Raw genomic sequence first — 21,998 nt, forward strand, 5'->3', positions numbered from 1 at the left:
GGACATCAGGACAAACATATGTAATGAAAATAAGTCCAGGCTGGCTCTCCTTGTGGGCATCAGCTGCTGGCATCTGCATTGCTGCTGCCATGAGCATGGCAAAGCAGGTAAAAGGTTGCTTTTCCTTGTGTGACACAAAAGCTCTTGACTTGAAAGCTAGAGGGATGCAATAGAAAGAGCTGCAACCTCTGCCAGACATGGCAAAGGTGAGTGGGATGTTGTTTCAGTTGCTGCTGATGTCAGGAAGGAGTGTAAGGATGGAAAGGCTGGTGTTTGCCATGGGCAGGGAAAGATATCTGGTTTTCATTTTCCCTTTGTGTGCCAGAAAAAGAGCAGAGTGTGCCCTCACCTTGGACCCCTCCTGCCCTCTTCTGCTGAGATGGAGAAATGTTCCAGCTTGTAGAAGGACATCAGGACAAGGATATGTAATGAAAATAAGTCCAGGCTGGCTGTCCTTGTGGGCATCAGCTGCTGGCATCTGCATTGCTGCTGCCATGAGCATGGCACAGCAGGTAAAAGATTGCTTTTCCTTGTGTGACACAGGAGCTCTTGACTTGAAAGCTAGAGGGATGCAATAGAAAGAGCTGCAACCTCTGCCAGACATGGCAAAGGTGAGTGGGATGTTGTTTCAATTAGTGCTGATGTCAGGAGGACTTTAAGGATGGAAAGTCTGGTGTTTGCCATGGGCAGGGAAACACATCTTGATTTTATTTTCTCTTTGTGTGCCAGAAAAAGAGCAGAGTGTGCCCTCACCTTGGACCCCTCCTGCCCTCTTCTGCTGAGATGGAAAAATGTTCCAGCTTGTAGAAGGACATTAGGATAAACATGTGTAATGAAAATAAGTCCAGGCTGGCTGTCCTTGTGGGCATCAGCTGCTGGCATCTGCATTGCTGCTGCCATGAGCATGGCACAGCAGGTAAAAGATTGCTTTTCCTTGTGTGACACAGGAGCTCTTGACTTGACAGCTAGAGGGATGCAATAGAAAGAGCTGCAACCTCTGCCAGACATGGCAAAGGTGAGTGGGATGTTGTTTCAATTAGTGCTGATGTCAGGAAGGACTGTACAGATGGAAAGTCTGGTGTTTGCCATGGGGAGGGAAACACATCTGGTTGTCATTTTCTCTTTCTCTTGGAGTGCCAGATAAAGAGCAGAGTGTGCCCTCACCTTGGACCCCTCCTGCCCTCTTCTGCTGAGATGGAGAAATGTTCCAGCTTGTAGAAGGACATCAGGACAAGGATATGTAATGAAAATAAGTCCAGGCTGGCTGTCCTTGTGGGCATCAGCTGCTGGCATCTGCATTGCTGCTGGCATGAGCATGGCACAGCAGGTAAAAGATTGCTTTTCCTTGTGTGACACAGGAGCTCTTGACTTGAAAGCTAGAGGGATGCAATAGAAAGAGCTGCAACCTCTGCCAGACATGGCAAAGGTGAGTGGGATGTTGTTTCAGTTGCTGCTGATGTCAGGAAGGACTGTAAGGATGGAAAGGCTGGTGTTTGCCATGGGCAGGGAAACACATCTTGTTTTCATTTTCTCTTTCTCTTTGAGTGCCAGATAAAGAGCAGAGTGTGCCCTCACCTTGGACCAATCCTGCCCTCTGCTGCTGAGATGGTGAAATGTCCCAGCTTCTAGAAGGACATCAGGACAAGGATATGTAATGAAAATAAGTCCAGGCTGGCTGTCCTTGTGGGCATCAGCTGCTGGCATCTGGACTTCTGCTGCCATGAGCATGGCAAAGCAGGTAAAAGATTGCTTTTCCTTGTGTGACACAGGAGCTCTTGACTTGAAAGCTAGAGGGATGCAATAGAAAGAGCTGCAACCTCTGCCAGACGTGGCAAAGGTGAGTGGGATGTTGTTTCAATTAGTGCTGATGTCAGGAAGGAATGTAAGGATGGAAAGGCTGGTGTTTGCCATGGTCAAGGAAACACAGCTGGTTTTCATTTTCTCTTTCTCTTTGAGTGCCAGATAAAGAGCAGAGTGTGCCCTCACCTTGGACCCCTCCTGCCCTCTTCTGCTGAGATGGAGAAATGTTCCAGCTTGTAGAAGGACATCAGGACAAGGATATGTAATGAAAATAAGTCCAGGCTGGCTGTCCTTGTGGGCATCAGCTGCTGGCATCTGCATTGCTGCTGCCATGAGCATGGAAAGCAGGTAAAAGATTGCGTTTCCTTGTGTGACACAGGAGCTCTTGACTTGAAAGCTAGAGGGATGCAATAGAAAGAGCTGCAACCTCTGCCAGACATGGCAAAGGTGAGTGGGATGTTGTTTCCATTGCTGATGATTGCAGGAAGGACTGTAAGGATGGAAAGGCTGGTGTTTGCCATGGGCAGGGAAACACAGCTGGTTTTCATTTTCTCTTTCTCTTTGAGTGCCAGATAAACAGGGGAGAGTGTGCCCTCACCTTGTAACTCCCCTGCCCTCTTCTGCTGAGATGGTGAAATGTCCCAGCATCTAGAAGGACATCAGGACAAAGATATGTAATGAAAAAAAGTCAAGGCTGGCTGTCCTTGTGGGCATCAGCTGCTGGCATCTGCATTGCTGCTGACATGAGCATGGCAAAGCAGGTAAAAGATTGCTTTTCCTTGTGTGACACAGGAGCTCTTGACTTGACAACTAGAGGGATGCAATAGCAAGAGCTGCAACCTCTGCCAGACATGGCAAAGGTGAGTGGGATGTTGTTTCAATTAGTGCTGATGTCAGGAAGGACTGTAAGGATGGAAAGGCTGGTGTTTGCCATGGGCAGGGAAACACATCTGGTTTTCATTTTCTCTTTCTCTTTGAGTGCCAGATAAACAGGGGAGAGTGTGCCCTCACCTTGAACTCTCCTGCCCTCTGCTGCTGAGAGGGAGAAATGTCCCAGCTTCTGGAAGGACATCAGGACAAAGATATGTTATAAAAATAAGTCCAGGCTGGCAGTCCTTGTGGGCATCTGCTGCTGGCATCTGCATTGCTGCTGCCATGAGCATGGCACAGGAGGTAAAAGATTGCTTTTCCTTGTGTGACACAGGAGCTCTTGACTTGAAAGCTAGAGGGATGCAATAGACAGAGCTGCAACCTCTGCCAGACATGGCAAAGGTGAGTGGGATGTTGTTTCAATTAGTGCTGATGTCAGGAAGGACTGTAAGGATGGAAAGGCTGGTGTTTGCCATGGGCAGGGAAACACATCTGGTTTTCATTTTCTCTTTCTCTTTGAGTGCCAGATAAACAGGGGAGAGTGTGCCCTCACCTTGTAACTCCCCTGCCCTCCTCTGCTGAGATGGTGAAATGTCCCAGCTTCTGGAAGGACATCAGGACAAAGATATGTAATGAAAATAAGTCCAGGCTGGCAGTCCTTGTGGGCATCAGCTGCTGGCATCTGCATTGCTGCTGACATGAGCATGGCAAAGCAGGTAACAGATTGCTTTTCCTTGTGTGACACAGGAGCTCTTGACTTGACAGCTAGAGGGATGCAATAGACAGAGCTGCAACCTCTGCCAGACATGGCAAAGGTGAGTGGGATGTTGTTTCAATTAGTGCTGATGTCAGGAAGGACTGTAAGGATGGAAAGGCTGGTGTTTGCCATGGGCAGGGAAACACATCTGGTTTTCATTTTCTCTTTCTCTTTGAGTGCCATATAAACAGGGGAGAGTGTGCCCTCACCTTGCAACTCTCCTGCCCTCTGCTGCTGAGAGGGAGAAAGGTCCCAGCTTCTGGAAGGACATCAGGACAAAGATATGTTATAAAAATAAGTCCAGGCTGGCAGTCCTTGTGGGCATCTGCTGCTGGCATCTGCATTGCTGCTGACATGAGCATGGCACAGCAGGTAACAGATTGCTTTTCCTTGTGTGACACAGGAGCTCTTGACTTGAAAGCTAGAGGGATGCAATAGCAAGAGCTGCAACCTCTGGCAGACATGGCAAAGGTGAGTGGGATGTTGTTTCAATTAGTGCTGATGTCAGGAAGGACTGTAAGGATGGAAAGGCTGGTGTTTGCCATGGGCAGGGAAACACATCTGGTTTTCATTTTCTCTTTCTCTTTGAGTGCCAGATAAACAGGGGAGAGTGTGCCCTCACCTTGCAACTCTCCTGCCCTCTGCTGCTGAGAGGGAGAAATGTCCCAGCTTCTGGAAGGACATCACGACAAAGATATGTTATAAAAATAAGTCCAGGCTGGCAGTCCTTGTGGGCATCAGCTGCTGGCATCTGCATTGCTGCTGACATGAGCATGGCACAGCAGGTAACAGATTGCTTTTCCTTGTGTGACACAGGAGCTCTTGACTTGAAAGCTAGAGGGATGCAATAGACAGAGCTGCAACCTCTGCCAGACATGGCAAAGGTGAGTGGGATGTTGTTTCAATTAGTGCTGATGTCAGGAAGGACTGTAAGGATGGAAAGGCTGGTGTTTGCCATGGGCAGGGAAACACATCTGGTTTTCATTTTCTCTTTCACTTTGAGTGCCAGATAAACAGGGGAGAGTGTGCCCTCACCTTGTAACTCCCCTGCCCTCTTCTGCTGAGATGGTGAAATGTCCCAGCTTCTAGAAGGACATCAGGACAAAGATATGTAATGAAAATAAGTCCAGGCTGGCAGTCCTTGTGGGCATCAGCTGCTGGCATCTGCATTGGTGTTGCCATGAGCATGGCACAGCAGGTAACAGATTGCTTTTCCTTGTGTGACACAGGAGCTCTTGACTTGAAAGCTAGAGGGATGCAATAGCAAGAGCTGCAACCTCTGCCAGACATGGCAAAGGTGAGTGGGATGTTGTTTCAATTAGTGCTGATGTCAGGAAGGACTGTAAGGATGGAAAGGCTGGTGTTTGCCATGGGCAGGGAAACACATCTGGTTTTCATTTTCTCTTTCTCTTTGAGTGCCAGATAAACAGGGGAGAGTGTGCCCTCACCTTGCAACTCTCCTGCCCTCTGCTGCTGAGAGGGAGAAATGTCCCAGCTTCTGGAAGGACATCAGGACAAAGATATGTTATAAAAATAAGTCCAGGCTGCCAGTCCTTGTGGGCATCTGCTGCTGGCATCTGCATTGGTGTTGCCATGAGCATGGCACAGCAGGTAACAGATTGCTTTTCCTTGTGTGACACAGGAGCTCTTGACTTGAAAGCTAGAGGGATGCAATAGCAAGAGCTGCAACCTCTGGCAGACATGGCAAAGGTGAGTGGGATGTTGTTTCAATTAGTGCTGATGTCAGGAAGGACTGTAAGGATGGAAAGGCTGGTGTTTGCCATGGGCAGGGAAACACATCTGGTTTTCATTTTCTCTTTCTATTTGAGTGCCAGATAAACAGGAAAGAGTGTGCCCTCACCTTGCAACTCTCCTGCCCTCTGCTGCTGAGAGGGAGAAATGTCCCAGCTTCTGGAAGGACATCAGGACAAAGATATGTTATAAAAATAAGTCCAGGCTGGCAGTCCATGTGGGCATCTGCTGCTGGCATCTGCATTGCTGCTGACATGAGCATGGCACAGCAGGTAACAGATTGCTTTTCCTTGTGTGACACAGGAGCTCTTGACTTGAAAGCTAGAGGGATGCAATAGCAAGAGCTGCAACCTCTGGCAGACATGGCAAAGGTGAGTGGGATGTTGTTTCAATTAGTGCTGATGTCAGGAAGGACTGTAAGGATGGAAAGGCTGGTGTTTGCCATGGGCAGGGAAACACATCTGGTTTTCATTTTCTCTTTCTCTTTGAGTGCCAGATAAACAGGAAAGAGTGTGCCCTCACCTTGCAACTCTCCTGCCCTCTGCTGCTGAGAGGGAGAAATGTCCCAGCTTCTGGAAGGACATCACGACAAAGATATGTTATAAAAATAAGTCCAGGCTGGCAGTCCTTGTGGGCATCTGCTGCTGGCATCTGCATTGCTGCTGACATGAGCATGGCACAGCAGGTAACAGATTGCTTTTCCTTGTGTGACACAGGAGCTCTTGACTTGAAAGCTAGAGGGATGCAATAGCAAGAGCTGCAACCTCTGCCAGACATGGCAAAGGTGAGTGGGATGTTGTTTCAATTAGTGCTGATGTCAGGAAGGACTGTAAGGATGGAAAGGCTGGTGTTTGCCATGGGCAGGGAAACACATCTGGTTTTCATTTTCTCTTTCTCTTTGAGTGCCAGATAAACAGGGGAGAGTGTGCCCTCACCTTGTAACTCCCCTGCCCTCTTCTGCTGAGATGGTGAAATGTCCCAGCTTCTAGAAGGACATCAGGACAAAGATATGTAATGAAAATAAGTCCAGGCTGGCAGTCCTTGTGGGCATCAGCTGCTGGCATCTGCATTGCTGCTGACATGAGCATGGCAAAGCAGGTAAAAGATTGCTTTTCCTTGTGTGACACAGGAGCTCTTGACTTGACAACTAGAGGGATGCAATAGCAAGAGCTGCAACCTCTGCCAGACATGGCAAAGGTGAGTGGGATGTTGTTTCAATTAGTGCTGATGTCAGGAAGGACTGTAAGGATGGAAAGGCTGGTGTTTGCCATGGGCAGGGAAACACATCTGGTTTTCATTTTCTCTTTCTCTTTGAGTGCCAGATAAACAGGGGAGAGTGTGCCCTCACCTTGGAACTCTCCTGCCCTCTGCTGCTGAGAGGGAGAAATGTCCCAGCTTCTGGAAGGACATCAGGACAAAGATATGTTATAAAAATAAGTCCAGGCTGGCAGTCCTTGTGGGCATCTGCTGCTGGCATCTGCATTGGTGTTGCCATGAGCATGGCACAGCAGGTAACAGATTGCTTTTCCTTGTGTGACACAGGAGCTCTTGACTTGAAAGCTAGAGGGATGCAATAGACAGAGCTGCAACCTCTGCCAGACATGGCAAAGGTGAGTGGGATGTTGTTTCAATTAGTGCTGATGTCAGGAAGGACTGTAAGGATGGAAAGGCTGGTGTTTGCCATGGGCAGGGAAACACATCTGGTTTTCATCTTCTCTTTGTGTGCAAGAAAAAGAGGAGAGTGTGCCCTCACCTTGTAACTCCCCTGCCCTCTTCTGCTGAGATGGTGAAATGTTCCAGTTCTAGAAGGACATCAGGACAAAGAAATGTAATGAAAATAAGTCCAGGCTGGCAGTCCTTGTGGGCATCAGCTGCTGGCATCTGCATTGCTGCTGACATGAGCATGGCACAGCAGGTAACAGATTGCTTTTCCTTGTGTGACACAGGAGCTCTTGACTTGAAAGCTAGAGGGATGCAATAGAAAGAGCTGCAACCTCTGCCAGACATGGCAAAGGTGAGTGGGATGTTGTTTCAATTAGTGCTGATGTCAGGAAGGACTGTAAGGATGGAAAGGCTGGTGTTTGCCATGGGCAGGGAAACACATCTGGTTTTCATTTTCTCTTTCTCTTTGAGTGCCAGATAAACAGGGGAGAGTGTGCCCTCACCTTGTAACTCCCCTGCCCTCTTCTGCTGAGATGGTGAAATGTCCCAGCTTCTAGAAGGACATCAGGACAAAGATATGTAATGAAAATAAGTCCAGGCTGGCAGTCCTTGTGGGCATCAGCTGCTGGCATCTGCATTGCTGCTGACATGAGCATGGCACAGCAGGTAACAGATTGCTTTTCCTTGTGTGACACAAGAGCTCTTGACTTGACAGCTAGAGGGATGCAATAGACAGAGCTGCAACCTCTGCCAGACATGGCAAAGGTGAGTGGGATGTTGTTTCAATTAGTGCTGATGTCAGGAAGGACTGTAAGGATGGAAAGGCTGGTGTTTGCCATGGGCAGGGAAACACATCTGGTTTTCATTTTCTCTTTCTCTTTGAGTGCCAGATAAACAGGGGAGAGTGTGCCCTCACCTTGCAACTCTCCTGCCCTCTGCTGCTGAGAGGGAGAAATGTCCCAGCTTCTGGAAGGACATCACGACAAAGATATGTTATAAAAATAAGTCCAGGCTGGCAGTCCTTGTGGGCATCTGCTGCTGGCATCTGCATTGCTGCTGACATGAGCATGGCACAGCAGGTAAAAGATTGCTTTTCCTTGTGTGACACAGGAGCTCTTGACTTGAAAGCTAGAGGGATGCAATAGACAGAGCTGCAACCTCTGCCAGACATGGCAAAGGTGAGTGGGATGTTGTTTCAATTAGTGCTGATGTCAGGAAGGACTGTAAGGATGGAAAGGCTGGTGTTTGCCATGGGCAGGGAAACACATCTGGTTTTCATTTTCTCTTTCTCTTTGAGTGCCAGATAAACAGGGGAGAGCGTGCCCTCACCTTGCAACTCCCCTGCCCTCTTCTGCTGAGATGGTGAAATGTCCCAGCTTCTAGAAGGACATCAGGACAAAGGTATGTAATGAAAATAAGTCCAGGCTGGCTGTCCTTGTGGGCATCAGCTGCTGGCATCTGCATTTCTGCTGCCATGAGCATGGCACAGCAGGTAAGGGATTGCTTTTCCTTGTGGGACAGCTGTTAAGCCATTCTGATTCACCCTTTTCATCCACAGCATACAGATTTTTCCCACACTGCTGTTTCTGTCCAGCAATGTTCATATGTGCAATGGTACAGAGGTTGGTGGCCCTGCCTGTGGCAGGGAGTTGGAGATTCCTGATCCTTGAGGTCCCTTCCAACCCGGGCCATTCTGTGTGTGTGTGTGTGACTGGCTAAACACCAATTGTTGCTCGCTCAGCAGGTATACTGCTAATTATTGAACGTCTGACAGCTGCTTATCAACACTTGGCCACTATTTCTGGACAGCTGCTCATCCCTGAAGAGAGAGAAGTTTGGAAGGAGGACAGAGGGGAGTCTCTTGATGCCTGCCTGTTGCATCCCAACCTGCCCACAGAGTGAGTCAGTTCGGCCTTGTGTGGAGGCCCTGGCTTCTTTGGAGTCTGTTTTTCTTTTGCTGAGCTTCTCCTATCCAAACAGAATGGCCTTACAACATGCTTTCTGGTCCTTAATACTATACCCATGCAATTTGTAACTATTACAGTTCTGTAAGTGAGAATTGATCACATGATTGAACAACTGTATTTCTAAAACATGTTATGAAATAGCTTCTTTTTACTAATACTAATAAAGTCTTTCTACTTTTTCAAACTGTTTCTAAGGGCAAATTACAAAACACATGGTGCTGTACTGCTTCAGAGCAATCCCACATTTGATAGCCAGTGCAGAAACAACATTCCATCCTACAGCATTAGCTAGTTCAGAGGTACCAGACATGTATCTCGATGTGGCTGTTGTGCGTAACTGGGGCTGAGGGATCAGAAATGACAGCTCCACTCTTGGAGACCACAGAACTAAAATGGAAAGATAAAATAGTTGCAGGGCAATTGTTCTCTGTGCCTGAAGCAGGGACCGATTTATGGGGGAGAGATTTAACAGTTAAATGAGGATTACAGCTGCAAGTCTGTTAAACACATATCAGGGGTCAATGAATGTGTTATCAGCTGGTGATGAGAAGAAATGAATCCAAAGGTGTGGGCAGGGGAAGGAAATCGGGGTGGACTCACAATTTTCCCTTACAAAGAACTGCCCAAGGAGGGAGTGGAGCTGTGAAACAGCAACAATATCCCATAGCCTTAGAAGGGAGAGTGGGTCTAAAAGCTGTAACACAGACACTGGTTAAGGATGTCTTCTGGAACCTTGTCTGTTGCCTTATAACACCCCAATGCTGTCGGCACGGAAGGCAGACGGCACGTATCGGCTGGTGCAAGATGTAAGGAAATGACTGAACCCGTTCTCAAAAGACAGCCTGTGGTTCCTAACCCCTATACCCTAATGAGTCAGATCCCACACGGGCAGCAGTGGTTTGGTGTGAGAGACCTCAAAGATGCTTTCTGGACAGCCTTTGGACTCAGAGAGAAGTGGCTGCGTTTGTATGAGGACACATTGTAATCCTATCGTGATTCGTGATGATACTGTAGATACTGGAACTCGTGCTAATCCTTGTCTTTGCAGCATGTGAAGCAAGCAGCTGGTGCTGCTGTCATGCAGAAAGCTCCCTTCCAACCACTCAGCAAGCATTTGGATGAGACAGCTTCCTGCTGGGGAGCCCTCCGACATCACTGCTGCCTCCTCCAGAACCATACCTGCAGATGCTTCAGAGCTCTTCAGCATGCACTTCCTTCCTCCCATCAGCAGCTGCTCCTGCACTGACCTTCATTCACACTGGGATACCATCTGCTTCCAGCAGGAGCTGACCTGCGAGACAGAGAAAGGAAACATGGGATGAGCACCAATGCAGAAGCACAAGGCTGTGTCACCACCACGTCTTGCAGCCTTGGGAAGTCAGCTGCAACTGCAGCCTTGGTCAGAATTACAACGGGCACCGTAAATTAAGTGTGACCTCTGAAGTTGTTGCCATGATCAGAAATAGACGCTGAAATCGCTCACATAACTGTCGGTGGTTCCCTCCAAATTCTTTTGCTTTGGGGAACAGATGGACTCGGAATGGAAGGACACGAGAAAAATGACATCTGTTTGAGCTCAGCAGACTTGAGAGGTGGGCCTGGGTGAACCTGATGAGGTTCAGCACAGCCAAGTGCAAGGTTTGGCATTTGGGCCGGAGGAATCCCAGGCATTCTTTTGTCATCGTGGTGGTTTCCAATAGACCCCAACAATGAGACATCAGGTCGCCGTGTGGGCTCCTGGGTGACACTGCCATTGCCCAGCCATTGCAGCCTAGGGGCAAATAAAGTAAAATACTTCAGAAAGATCTCACACTGATTGCATATTTTACTGTTCTTTTACACAAAACAGAAGGGGAGGGCAGCAGATGCATGCAGCTGCATCAACACCCAGGCTGCTAAAGGAATGGAAAGACAGAAACATCAAATATCAATGCCTTATTCTAATGCAAGGAGGGAAGCTTTTTTCAGTGTTACTTTTTATCACTTAAAATAAGCAGTTGGCACTCTTAAAGGAAAATCCTAGGCCCCAGGTTCTGGCAGTGTGGCAATCTGGCACAGACTTAGCTGTGAATGATCCAAACAGTCTGTTCCAGATTTTAACATCCCTTCTATGCATTCACAAGTTTTCTCTCTTGACTTCCCCTTACAGCCGTTAGATGCCAGCAAAACATCCCACAAACACTCCTTACCTCTGTGCACACAGGCACCCATCCAACCAGAGCCATCAGTCATTCCCAGCCATGCGCTCTTCCTCCAATCATGGTCAGCATCACACGGCCGTCACGCAGCTCACTTGACTCAGTTTTTCTCTTCTTTCTGGAGGTGGCCTTGCTTCTCAGCCTTACCTTCTCGTGATGTTTATCTCGCTCTGCAGCTCCTGCTCTGAATAGGCTTTCTTGGATTCCTGCATGACAGGCACAAAATGCAGCCACAGCCCCTGCCACCAAGGTCAGCTCTTCAGCACACATTACCTGAGGAGCACTTGGCAATTCCTGCAACCTGAGCAGTGCCAGGAAGACTGTTTCACTTCTGCTTCTCCTGGCTCAGAAATTCATTTTCCTACCTAGAAAATGGAAATAAATAAATAAATAAATAAATAATATAAAAAAATCCTGACACAATTGATACTATGGAATTCTGGAAGGCAATTTGCCCCCTGTGATGAGAAGTTGAGTGCAAAGAACTAAGAAGAGCCATGACCAGGTTGTGAACTTGTGGGTAAAATTAGGAAGTGCAGCAGTGCAGGGCTTCTGGAGGTGAGGGTCTGCTACAGCCGCCTGGGAAGAGAGCCTGTTGGTGGGAGCTGCTTACTGCAGCCAGCAGAAGCATCGCACTCACTGACTCTCATCCTGATGGGGGATTGCAGTCAGTCTGGGAAATCAGCATGGCTGGCTGCAAGCAATCTGACAGACTCCTGGAGTGCAGTGAGAATCACTCTGTGGTGCAGGCATTGGGCACAGCAAGCAGAAGGGAAGCATTGCTGGACATGGTGCACACCAGGGGTTACGACAGGAGGCGGTCAGGGCTGCAGTGACCATGCCCTCCTTGAGTTGGTGATCTCAAGGAATGCGGGCCTGGCAGGAAGCAAAGGCAGGAGCCTGAACTTCAGGAGAGCCAGCTGCAGGGTGTTCCAGGAATTCTTGGACGAGATCCTCTGGACAACTGTTTGTAGGGGCAAAGGGATGGCAAAGAGCTGGTCACTTTCTCAGAAAAAAACTTGCTCAGGTTGCACGCTGAGCTGCAGGAGAGGAAGGGGAGGAGGTGCCAGCACGGCTCTGCACGATGCTCTGCCACACTGGGCAGCTTGATCATGGCTCAGCAGTGGGATCAGACGTGGAGAAGGGGAGAAGGAAATCAAGGATGGGAGGGAGCCATCAAACACAGTCGGTGAGTGTCTGTGCAGTCTTGCAGACCCAGAGATTCCCAGGTTGTTTCTGCTTTTGTAGCATTTGTGTGCTGCAGGGTGAGCAAAAGGTTCTGCTGCTTGATTCTTCTGCAGGAGCCGCCTAAAAGGGAAATGGCCACTGAGCTGCAGACCAAGCAGTACTGCCTGACGTTGGCCAGGGGGAGCTTCTCCTGCCGCAGTGTGCTGATGACAGGTCTGGAGATGATCTGCAGGGCCAGTTCGTAGATGGGAGCCAGGAAAGGACATGATGGGAGGAGAGAGGTGTTAAAGAACAGCCAAGGCATGGAAATGCATCAGAAAGCCCTGAAAAGCATCACAAAGCCACAGCCAGGAAGTTTGGGAGTATCATGAGCAGCATCCAGGATGCGAGAGATTATTTGCTACCACGCCAAATGGTAGCAGAGCTCCCCCTGCAGACATCCCAAAGCCAGACAAAACAGGAACAAACCCGGAGCTGTGCTGCACGCACCCCACAGCCACAGCATTGCAAGCTGGGGTGCCTTGCTGTGTGCTGCATTCATCCCAGTCCGTGTGAATGAAGACTCTGGAGGCTGTCAAGGCGTTGGTTGAGCACAAGTGTGCTTTTATTATTAAATAAAGGACAGGAGGGTGTGAGAGGTCCACGGTGAAGATGGGACTCATCCTGTCTTGTCATGGAGAGAGTGGCTCAGAGCTCTCAGTGCTGCTGTCCTGTGCCTGAGACTGGAGGCCTGATTGAAAGTCCCCCTGCAAGAGGCTCTGCTCCTCCTCACTGATGCTGACCTGCTCCTGCATGGAGGTGCTGCTGTCGGGGCACTCACACTGTGCTTGGGATGGGCTGCACTGCATGGACTCCTGGTTACAATCCAGGCTGGCGACTGTGGTGTCTTGCAGGCCCAGGTCAGGAACTTCAGCAGAGCCAGGTGTAATGAGAGCATGGACTTCGATGAGCTCCTTCTCTCCATTAATGTTGTCGCATGGAAGGCTGCTGTTGGAACAGCAGCAATTTGTGCTTCCTAAGAGCTCTCCACTGATGGAAGCACACAGAGCTTCCTCGCTACTTGCCCTGGATCTTGTGGGTTGGCAAGGGCTCGATTCACCTAGAAAGGATACACAGGGGTTAGTGTCAAACTTTCACAAGCTGAATTACGACAGTGGTTCTTGATCAGGGGTGAACTGAAGATTCTAGGCAGGGGCTGGAATGCCAGAAGGAGATAGAAGTGCACTGCAAGCTTGAATTCTATGTTCCTGAAAAGCAGGGATTTGGAAGCTGCATTTGCACCCTTACCTGCCAGGACTACCACTGCTGTTTCTGAGGGCTGCCTGGCATTGCGCTGCAGTTGGCGTTTGCTGCCAGAGGATGGCTTCCTGAGGCTGAAGCAGCAACACCAACTGCTAGCTGGTGATTCCTCACTCTTGCTGGGTGGATTTTGTCTGGAGAGAGAAAACAGCCAATGCTGTGAGTTGTGCGTGGTGCAGGGTGAGGGAAGAGCAGCACTGAGCTCTTGGCAGCAGTTGCTTTTTCCTAGCACTGCCTGGTTTCTGCCAAAAAACAGAAAAACCCACCCAAACAATGATGCTAGGTGCTGGAAAAGAAAGTCCTCTTTACCTGTCAGATGGAAAGTCAATGACGGTGTGGAATTTGCCCTGCCCAGCTGCAGGGCTTTCTTCCACTTCAATGTCCCTGCTGCTCTCTGTCACAACAGGAGAGCTGCTGTGGCCTCGCCTCTGTGCCTGTGCCTCCTCCAGGCTGAGCAGCTTTGTGGCAGCAGAAGAGACCCCCACAGACTTGGGCCCTGGGAGAGAATTGTGCCCTGTCAGGGAAAACCACAGGTAAGAGCGAGGATCAGAAAGCAGCAGCACAGCCACCACAGTTCTGGGGGAGGTGCTGTACTTTTCTCAGGCTTGCTTATCCGAGCCACTGGAAGAAGAGGAGCCCAAAATAATCATGTGGGCAGAGGTCAGTTTATGGCAAAGGACATGGTTATAACTAGGAGCAGCTTACTGTATCAAAATAGGCAAGGAAAAACCCAAGGAAATGGGGGCAGGGAACTGAGAAAGCTTCGCTGCCACACTTGCATCAAGCTTCTCCTGCGTGCAAACATAATAATGACGGTTTCCTCCTTGTGAAGTTTGGGCTTGGACATTCTCAGCATCCAGCAACAGGATGCCATACCCTAATGGAAGCCTAGAGGTCTGCTGTCCCCTTGATGGTAAAAGAGTATCTCAGAGGTCCTGGAGAAGGCCTGCATTTGATCAAGGTGTCAGGTCAAGATCAAGCTAATGGAGGAAGACACTCACCTGCTGCATCTGCAATGTCTGCTCTGGATTTGGAGCAGAAGAGGACGTCGGTGTGGTTGATGAGAAATTCCACCACATCCGACTGCATCTGCAGCTCCATGCACGCAGCTCTTCCGCTGGCGCAGGCAGACTCGTTCTGCTGTGATCTGTAGAAAAGGCAGATTTTAGAAGTCATTTCTCCAAGACCGTTTCCCCGAGTCTGAATTGTTGCAGCCAAAAGCTGTCAGCTGAGGCTCTGGAGACTTCCGCAGTGGGCAATCAGTGATGCCACTGCAGAAATTCCCCTGGATGATCAAGGACACGTCAGTCCCATCTCAACAAGACTGCAGAAATTGTCACCTAGACATTGTGCCCGTGGGGTTGGAGAACAGCCCAGGCTCCCGCTCTGCTGTCAGCCACAGATTTTACAGGAGTAGAGCAAATTTGATGGAGAAAAAGGGAGGACTGTTTTTTTTTCCCTGGAGAACAGATGAAGCGTTGTGTTGAAACAGAACCAGAAGTTTACCTTAAGAGGTTTGGAGCCCACACAATGGCTAGGTTCTTGGCATGCATGTTTGTTATCGTGGAGCTCCCAGCCAGACACGCCAAGTGTCTCATCAGGTACTCCAGTGTCCTGGAAAACAAGAGAGGCAAACGTTCAGCACCAACAAGCATGCCGTGCTGCAATTCAGAAAGACAAAGGCTGGAACCGCATCGTTGCCCTCTGCAATGCAGCAGGGCTGAGCTCAGCAGGCTGAGGGCAGCACTGACCTGTAGTGAGGAGCGGGCAGCTGCTGGATGACGTCCTGCATTCTGAGCAGCCGCTCCTCCTCTGTAGCGGCACCAACAGCATCCTGGAGTAGTGCAGAAAGGGAGCGAGACACCAATCAGGCTAGTACACCACTGCGAGTAAACCTCGTGGGGCTGACAGCAAAAGGGCCTCCGAGCTGGGGCACTGCTGCAGCCATCTGCCAAGAGGCCCAGGAAGAGGGAAATGAAAGACGTGGCCTTGTGCTTACCGAGAACTTGCTGTACAGCTGGTGGGTGAGCAGAGGGTTCGGGAGCTCCCTGAAGTACATCTTGCAGAGGGAGCTCACGCTGTGAATGTCACGGACGGTGAGCTCAGGAATCTGCTCCGACTCAAATTCCTGCCTGGAGAGAGGGACGCAAACCCGGTTGAGCGAGAGGAAGGCAAGCCCAAAGCCACACCAGATGCACTCAGGCTGTGTCAGTCGCAGCACTCTTACCGCAGTCTCTGGATGTTGGACGCGACGCCGGACAGGCGGTATATCCCCTGCACCACGCCGTGCTGCTCAATGAACTCAGCGCAGCTCTGGAGGACCTGGGGGACTGAAGAACACGTGCCAGCCGTCAGTGGAGCTCCTGATTCAATCGTGCTGCAGGCTGTGCTTCACATCCCATCCACTAAGCCCAGCCAGGCTTGGCTGAAGCAAATACAGATGTGCTTGTCTCTTAGGAGCATCCGCCTCACTTGATCCTTCAGCCATCAACTCCCATTACACGTGTCTCCACGGCTATCAGCCTGCCCCCTGCTAGATATTGGCTCCCTTTCATCTTCTTTAGATGCCAGCAGAGGAAGATCTCAGGAATGGGCAGCTCCTTACCATCACGACCGGAGTGGAGAAGATGCTCTCCCAGGTCACCGCCAAACACCCTTTCCTTCTCCACCTCCCGCTCGGTCGGTTTCTTTGGGCGGGCCTTCACCAAGGAACGAAGGAAGGTGAGGATCTTGCTGCGTTTCTTGGGCACTGCACAACAAAAGGAAGAAACCAGGTCATTTCAGGTCTGGCTCCGTTGGACGAGGCCGAGCACAGCACATTCTACAGAGCACGTCAGAACGGGAAGAACATTACCAACCAGTACATACAAAAAGGGATTTTCCCCATCTCTGGAGGAGCGCAAGGCCAGGTTGGATGGGGCCCTGGGCAGCCTGGTCTAGTCTCACATTAACTGTGGGGGCTGGGAGACCATCCCGAGGCAGGAGGGTTGGAGCATGATGATCCCTGAGGTCCCTTCCATCCCAAGCCATTCTATGAAGATTCTATACATTCCCCAAGTCCAATAATAAACTCAGGAGGATTGGGCCAAATCTCTGCCCCATGGTGTGCATGAAGGATCATCAACCCAGAGGACAATGTGGGATGGATAAAGGAGGTACTAAACATGGAACACACCCCAAAAAAGACTTCATTTTGCTTCCCCACACCATCAAATGTAACATCCCTACCTGGCTTTGGCACTGAGTTAATGAGTGCCTCAGGAATGTTCTTGTTAATCAGTTCCACACACTCCCCTGGGAAAAATCCAACCTGTAACAAGAAGAAAAGAGAGGCCAACTATTGCCTGCAGCACTTCTCAGATCTGAACTGTTAAACCAAAAGCCACATAACATTTCCCTCGGAACGTGCTTGCCGGACGTTCCATAAGACTATCCAGCAGAAAATGGCCATAGTTCACAGCATAAAGATAACAATTTTTCAAAATCTGCAGCCAAAGGCAAGGTCCTCTGACACCGACACAGGGAAACTGTTTATGTCCATTAGGCATCCTGTGCAGGCAGAGCAGCTCTAAGCTGAGATTCCTGCCTTTACTGAAGTTGCACTCTCCAGTCTGAAGCTTGTGCCTACCTGGAAGCCGAGCTTGCCTCTCCACCAGGGGGTCAGCTCCTTTGGTGGCATGTCGATGACACACACGATGTCTCCCACCTGCAAGAGATTGCAGTGTCAATCCCAGCTTCAGCACGGCTGGGAGGAAAGCACAGCTCAAATGTCTGCATTCTTCTGCACTGCCAAACATCGCCAAGCATGAGAGCACTTGCACCAGTGCAGCTCTGAAGACATTTGCCATTGTAAAATTGAACAACAAGGAACGCCTTGAACTGCTTACCTCAAAGGAGAGTTCATCCGCTGCCTGGGCAACGTATCTCTTAATAGCATGGGCAGCAGCAATAGCTGGAACATTCACAGGTGCCACCTCATGGTCTAGCAGGGGCTTCCCCTTGTTCTCAGCCTGAAACAGAGAGCACAGGCCACGGTGAGGAGCTGGGAACCAACAAGGAGGATTTCAAGGTGAGGAGCACATCTGCAGAGAAAGCTGCAGGAAATGCACTCGGTCCTTATCATGGGCACTTCAGAAGGAACTGCAAGTCTAATAACGGCTGTTTCTCTCCCTGGTGTGCAGCAGGCACACGCCAGCAAAGATGCATCTCTCCCCACCCAGACTAATCAGCAATGGCACTGACGCAGACAGGTGGCCTTGTCCATTTTGCCCCCTCCTTTCCTGCGCTCTTTGTGCAGGAAGGCTGGCTGTTTAAGATGCTAGGAGACCGTGAAGAGGGAAACCAAAGCTACGGCTGCAGTTACAAGGTGCAAACAGTGCCATTGCAAGCACCAAGCAGCTCTCTTGAGCAGTCCAACCAACAGCGAGGCCAAACAGAGCAGAGAATGATTGTTGATTCTGCAGCCATTTCAAGGGAAAAGTCAGTAGAGGACAAACACCACAGCCGAGATGGCTCTGGTACTTTTATAAACTTGCCACGCTTGCACTGCTGTCTTGCCACAGAGGAGCTCTCTTGGAAAGCAGGAGAGCACATCTGCGGCTCACTCTGCTGGCTGCAGTCAGGGAACAAAGACCAATCAGAGCTTCATACTCTACCTCTGTCCATGCCAGGTCAGGCCCACAGCTGATCTCGCTGCACGCCACGGCCATCAGCGTAGGTGTGACAAGCTGGAACTGAAAAGAAACACACTTTTATTTTCTCTGTTCACATCTCTGCTGTGCACCCTACAGCTGTCGGGCACACTCACACAGCCCAAGCACGCCTGCTGGTGTCCCTGGTGATGCTGTGCAGCTCTGCACAAGCTGGGGCTGGGACTCTTTGCCTAAGGGATTGGTTTCCTGTAGACCAGCTGGTCACAGCACCACAGACAGCATCCTTCTGAGGGCTGAGCTGCAGAGCACGTGGAGAAAACCCACACGTGACCAGCGTCCCATCAAAGCTGGATGAGGCTGTGTTACTAAACACGGGGCGTCACGGGCTGCTAAAGCATGTGGGGGGACAAACCATGGCAGATACCTGGCAAGAGATCAGAACGAGGAAGAGAAATCTCACGAATCCGCAGCCGTTCCTTGTCACTTTGCTCTGATCTTCCACGAGCAAAAGCTGCAGCAGGGAAGCAGGCAGAGGGTGGAGAGAGGAGAGAGAAAGAGCAGGTCAGTTTGCTTCCACGGTTTAGCAAAGACTACGAGGGAAAATCCAAAATCTGCCCTCCCTCAACTTAAAAACTTAAGTTTTCAACTTAAAACCATTTCCCCTTGCCATGAGGTCTCCCCACAGCCTCCATTTCTCCAGGCTGAACAAGCCCAGCTCCCTCAGCCTGTCTTTGCAGGGGAGGTGCTCCTGTCCCCTGATCATCTCTGTGGCTCGCCTCTGGACCCTCTCCAGCAGCTCCCTGTCTTTCTGGACACTGTACTGCAGCTGGGGCCTCACAAGAGCAGAGCAGGGGGGGACGATCACCTCCCTGTCCCTCATGGCCACCCCTCTGCTGATGGAGATAATGTGAGCCTATGAGCTCCGCCAGCCAGCAGTTCTCAGCACTCACTGTCCCCCCGTCTCTCCCACACTGTCTCAGCTTACCTACAAGGTGCTGCACAGGACGGTGTGAAGACAAAGGGACGCAGTCGGTGCACAAGTGCAACAAGCGAGCTGCTCAGTCAGAGCTCCAGCGCTCCAATGAAGGGACGCAGCACGCACTGCTCCTCCCCTCATTCTAGCCCTTATGACATCACTGAGGGCCACCAGGCTGCTCCACCACGACGGACAGGGTGGGGAGGCAAGACCAGTCACAAGGGCAGAAGATTCCAACAGCCTAGCCCAACGTTCTGGAATCAGGGGCTGCTTGGAATTCTACCCCAGCCAAATCCTGGAGAAGCTGGCACGGGGTCGTCATGACCAAAGCGCAGCACCTGGCGCTTGCTCTTGTTGAGCCTCGCACAACTGGCCTCAGTGCATCCCTCTGGAGGGCCTTCCTGCCCTCAGCCAGATGGACGCTTCCTCCCAGCAGCGTACCTTGCAGTGCTGGGCCCATGTCAAATCCACACTAGAGTGGGTTTTGTTACATTCAAGGGCATGTTGCAGCACCCATCTATTTCACCTGGAAGGAAATAAAGCAGGAGATGGGAGAAACACAGAACTGCTGCCAGACTGCTTTGTCACTTTCTCAGCCCAACTTCCCTTGCCTCATCCCCTACCCCAACTCCTGGATGATGCCCACAGGCTGATAGTTGGATCTCAAGTCCATAGGACTCCTTTCACAGGGCTCCATCAAAAAGGCTGTCACACTTGTTCCGTACACTCACACTGACCCAGCAGTGGTATCACAGTCACTTAACACACACACAACAACCAAACCCCGAGCATGCACATCCCTTCCTGCGTGACTGCAGCCCACAGCTCCCCTTCACACCTCCGTGGATCTCTGGTGTTTTACACGGATGCAGCCTCGCTGCAGCTCCGTGGCTGTCACACAAGGCCTGCAGGACCTCTTTCTCTGCAAACCCCGTCTGCAGGCATTGGTTCACGAGGTTCACCTCCTGCCCTCCTGAGCAAAACCAAGCACTAAGAACAAGAGCAAAGCACACTGGACTCGACCTGGCTGGATCCCCAACCCTCAGTCCTGTCAGACGGACCCTGGTGTGGAGACTCATCCCCAAAGCCTGGCTGGACATCAGCACAGGCATCATTCTTCAAACGCCCCATCCAAGCAGCAAGGGATCAAAGCGTTGGCACAGCTGAAACAGAAATGCTGTGTGAGTTTCCTGTTAGCACTGAGCAGGAACAAATGTACCGCTGAGCAGCAGGATGTGAGATAAGCAGCAGAAGACACCCAACCTGCAGAACCAGCTCGTTTGGGGTCGGTCCAGATGTTTGTCTGCTCCCTTCCCTGGCCCAGGCCAAGCTTGTGAGCTGCTCCTCCTTTGTGCAGGGGAAAATGGTGCAGATGCCATGTCGTGGCTATGCACAGCATGCCTTGCACTTGCTTTTCCTCTCTCCATCCTCCATCTGCCAAAAGCAAACAGCATCTCCAGCCTCCAGAGATCACTGAGTCCAACCCCTGCACAACAGTGAAAAAAAAGATATGATAAGGGGTACTTAAAGCACAGCATCTGTAATCAGATCAGACTCCTGCATTGTGAAGACTTCCATGAGTATTCCTGCAGAGTGCATCACTTAGTCTCTCTCTAGCCTTGTGTTCATGGTTTTCCTGTAAGAGCTTGTCTAAACACTGCCTATAATCGTGGTTATGCTAGAAGCATTTGGATTTATTGATCCTCAGTGTGATTTCAATAACAAATGCAGATGTTTTTTTGTTAGGGACAGCTTTCAATTTCTCAACTGAAATTTCAATATTGCATTAGGTGTTGACAACCACGGGGCTGCAGTACAGAGAATTACAGGAAGATTAATTTCTCCATCTCCATGCTCCTAGACATTTATGATTACAGTGATGTAGTTATATACAAAGTTGCAAGATACCAAAGCTAGAATAACCTCTTGGTGCAGCAGGATGTCTGGAGCCCAAGTGCAGAGTCTCAGTGCTCCAAAGCCTTGAAGATGTGCACCGTATGTGCTGGGGCTGATGACACAGACACTGGAGCAAGGCCAGTGTGATGTTAGAAACTTGACCAGCAGCTGATCTGTTGTCAGCCATTTCTGGACACAAACGGGATCTGGTCGACTTAGGACATGACCTTTGGGCTGGAGAGCAACTCCCCGAGGAATCACACAGCCACTGCAGACCGTTGGCAAGAACCCCATACCAAAACAGCTCATCTGCAATCAGTTTTTAATCTGTGCAGCAGTGATTGGAACAGGCGCACGCTCTCTGCAATTGCAGGAATGTTCACAAGTGGAATGGACATCACCTGTGTGCTCCAGCTCTTCTGTGTGCATGCTAGGAGCAGTGATCCCCCTGCACCCAGGGCTGCAATAAAGTCCTGTGGGCTTTCTAACCTGCCAACCAGCAGCCCAGGCTGCCCAGAGCCACATCCAGCCTGGCCTTGGCTGCCTGCAGGGATGGGGCATCCACAGCCTCCTTGGGCAACCTGTTCCAGTGCCTCACCACCCTCTGGCTGAAAAACTTCCTCCTCACATCCAACCTAAACCTCAACACCCCCCGTCTCATTTTAAAGCTGTTCCCCACTTGTCCCATCACCATCCACCCTCCAAAACAAAACACCTCGGCTGTTCAACACTGAAAGAGCAAAATAACCCACAGCTCTTACTTCCACTGTATGCATTTAATTCCAAACTTAAGGTCACAGGTTAATTACTCATGTGATCCTTCCTGACAGAAGAACTACTCGTAGTGATGTGTAGGAGTAAGGAACAGTTTGAAAAGGTCATGGACATATTAGAACTTGCAGCATTTATCTTAATAGATGCCTACATTGCAAAGCATTTTGTAAAACACACGTTACAAGTACTGTGCATTGGATTACACTA

General features: G+C 50.2%; 1 protein-coding gene across 1 annotated transcript; it reads right to left on the bottom strand.

Annotated features, from left to right (window-relative positions):
* Positions 1-15,219: 15,219 nt before the first annotated feature.
* On the bottom strand, positions 15,220-17,494 carry LOC149912271 (rho GTPase-activating protein 32-like). Its single transcript, XM_090130961.1, has 7 exons — positions 17,381-17,494; positions 17,122-17,199; positions 16,722-16,803; positions 16,099-16,242; positions 15,721-15,823; positions 15,493-15,625; positions 15,220-15,327 (listed from the first exon to the last, which is right to left on the bottom strand). Exons 2-7 carry the CDS (start codon positions 17,170-17,172, stop codon positions 15,220-15,222), a joined length of 621 nt encoding a protein of 206 aa, XP_089987087.1. The 5' UTR covers positions 17,173-17,199; positions 17,381-17,494.
* Between the last annotated feature and the right edge of the window lie 4,504 nt (positions 17,495-21,998).

This window comes from Phasianus colchicus, chromosome Z, assembly GCF_987193195.1.
Source record: "Phasianus colchicus chromosome Z, bPhaCol1.hap1.1, whole genome shotgun sequence".
In the NCBI taxonomy this organism is placed as follows: domain Eukaryota; kingdom Metazoa; phylum Chordata; class Aves; order Galliformes; family Phasianidae; genus Phasianus; species Phasianus colchicus.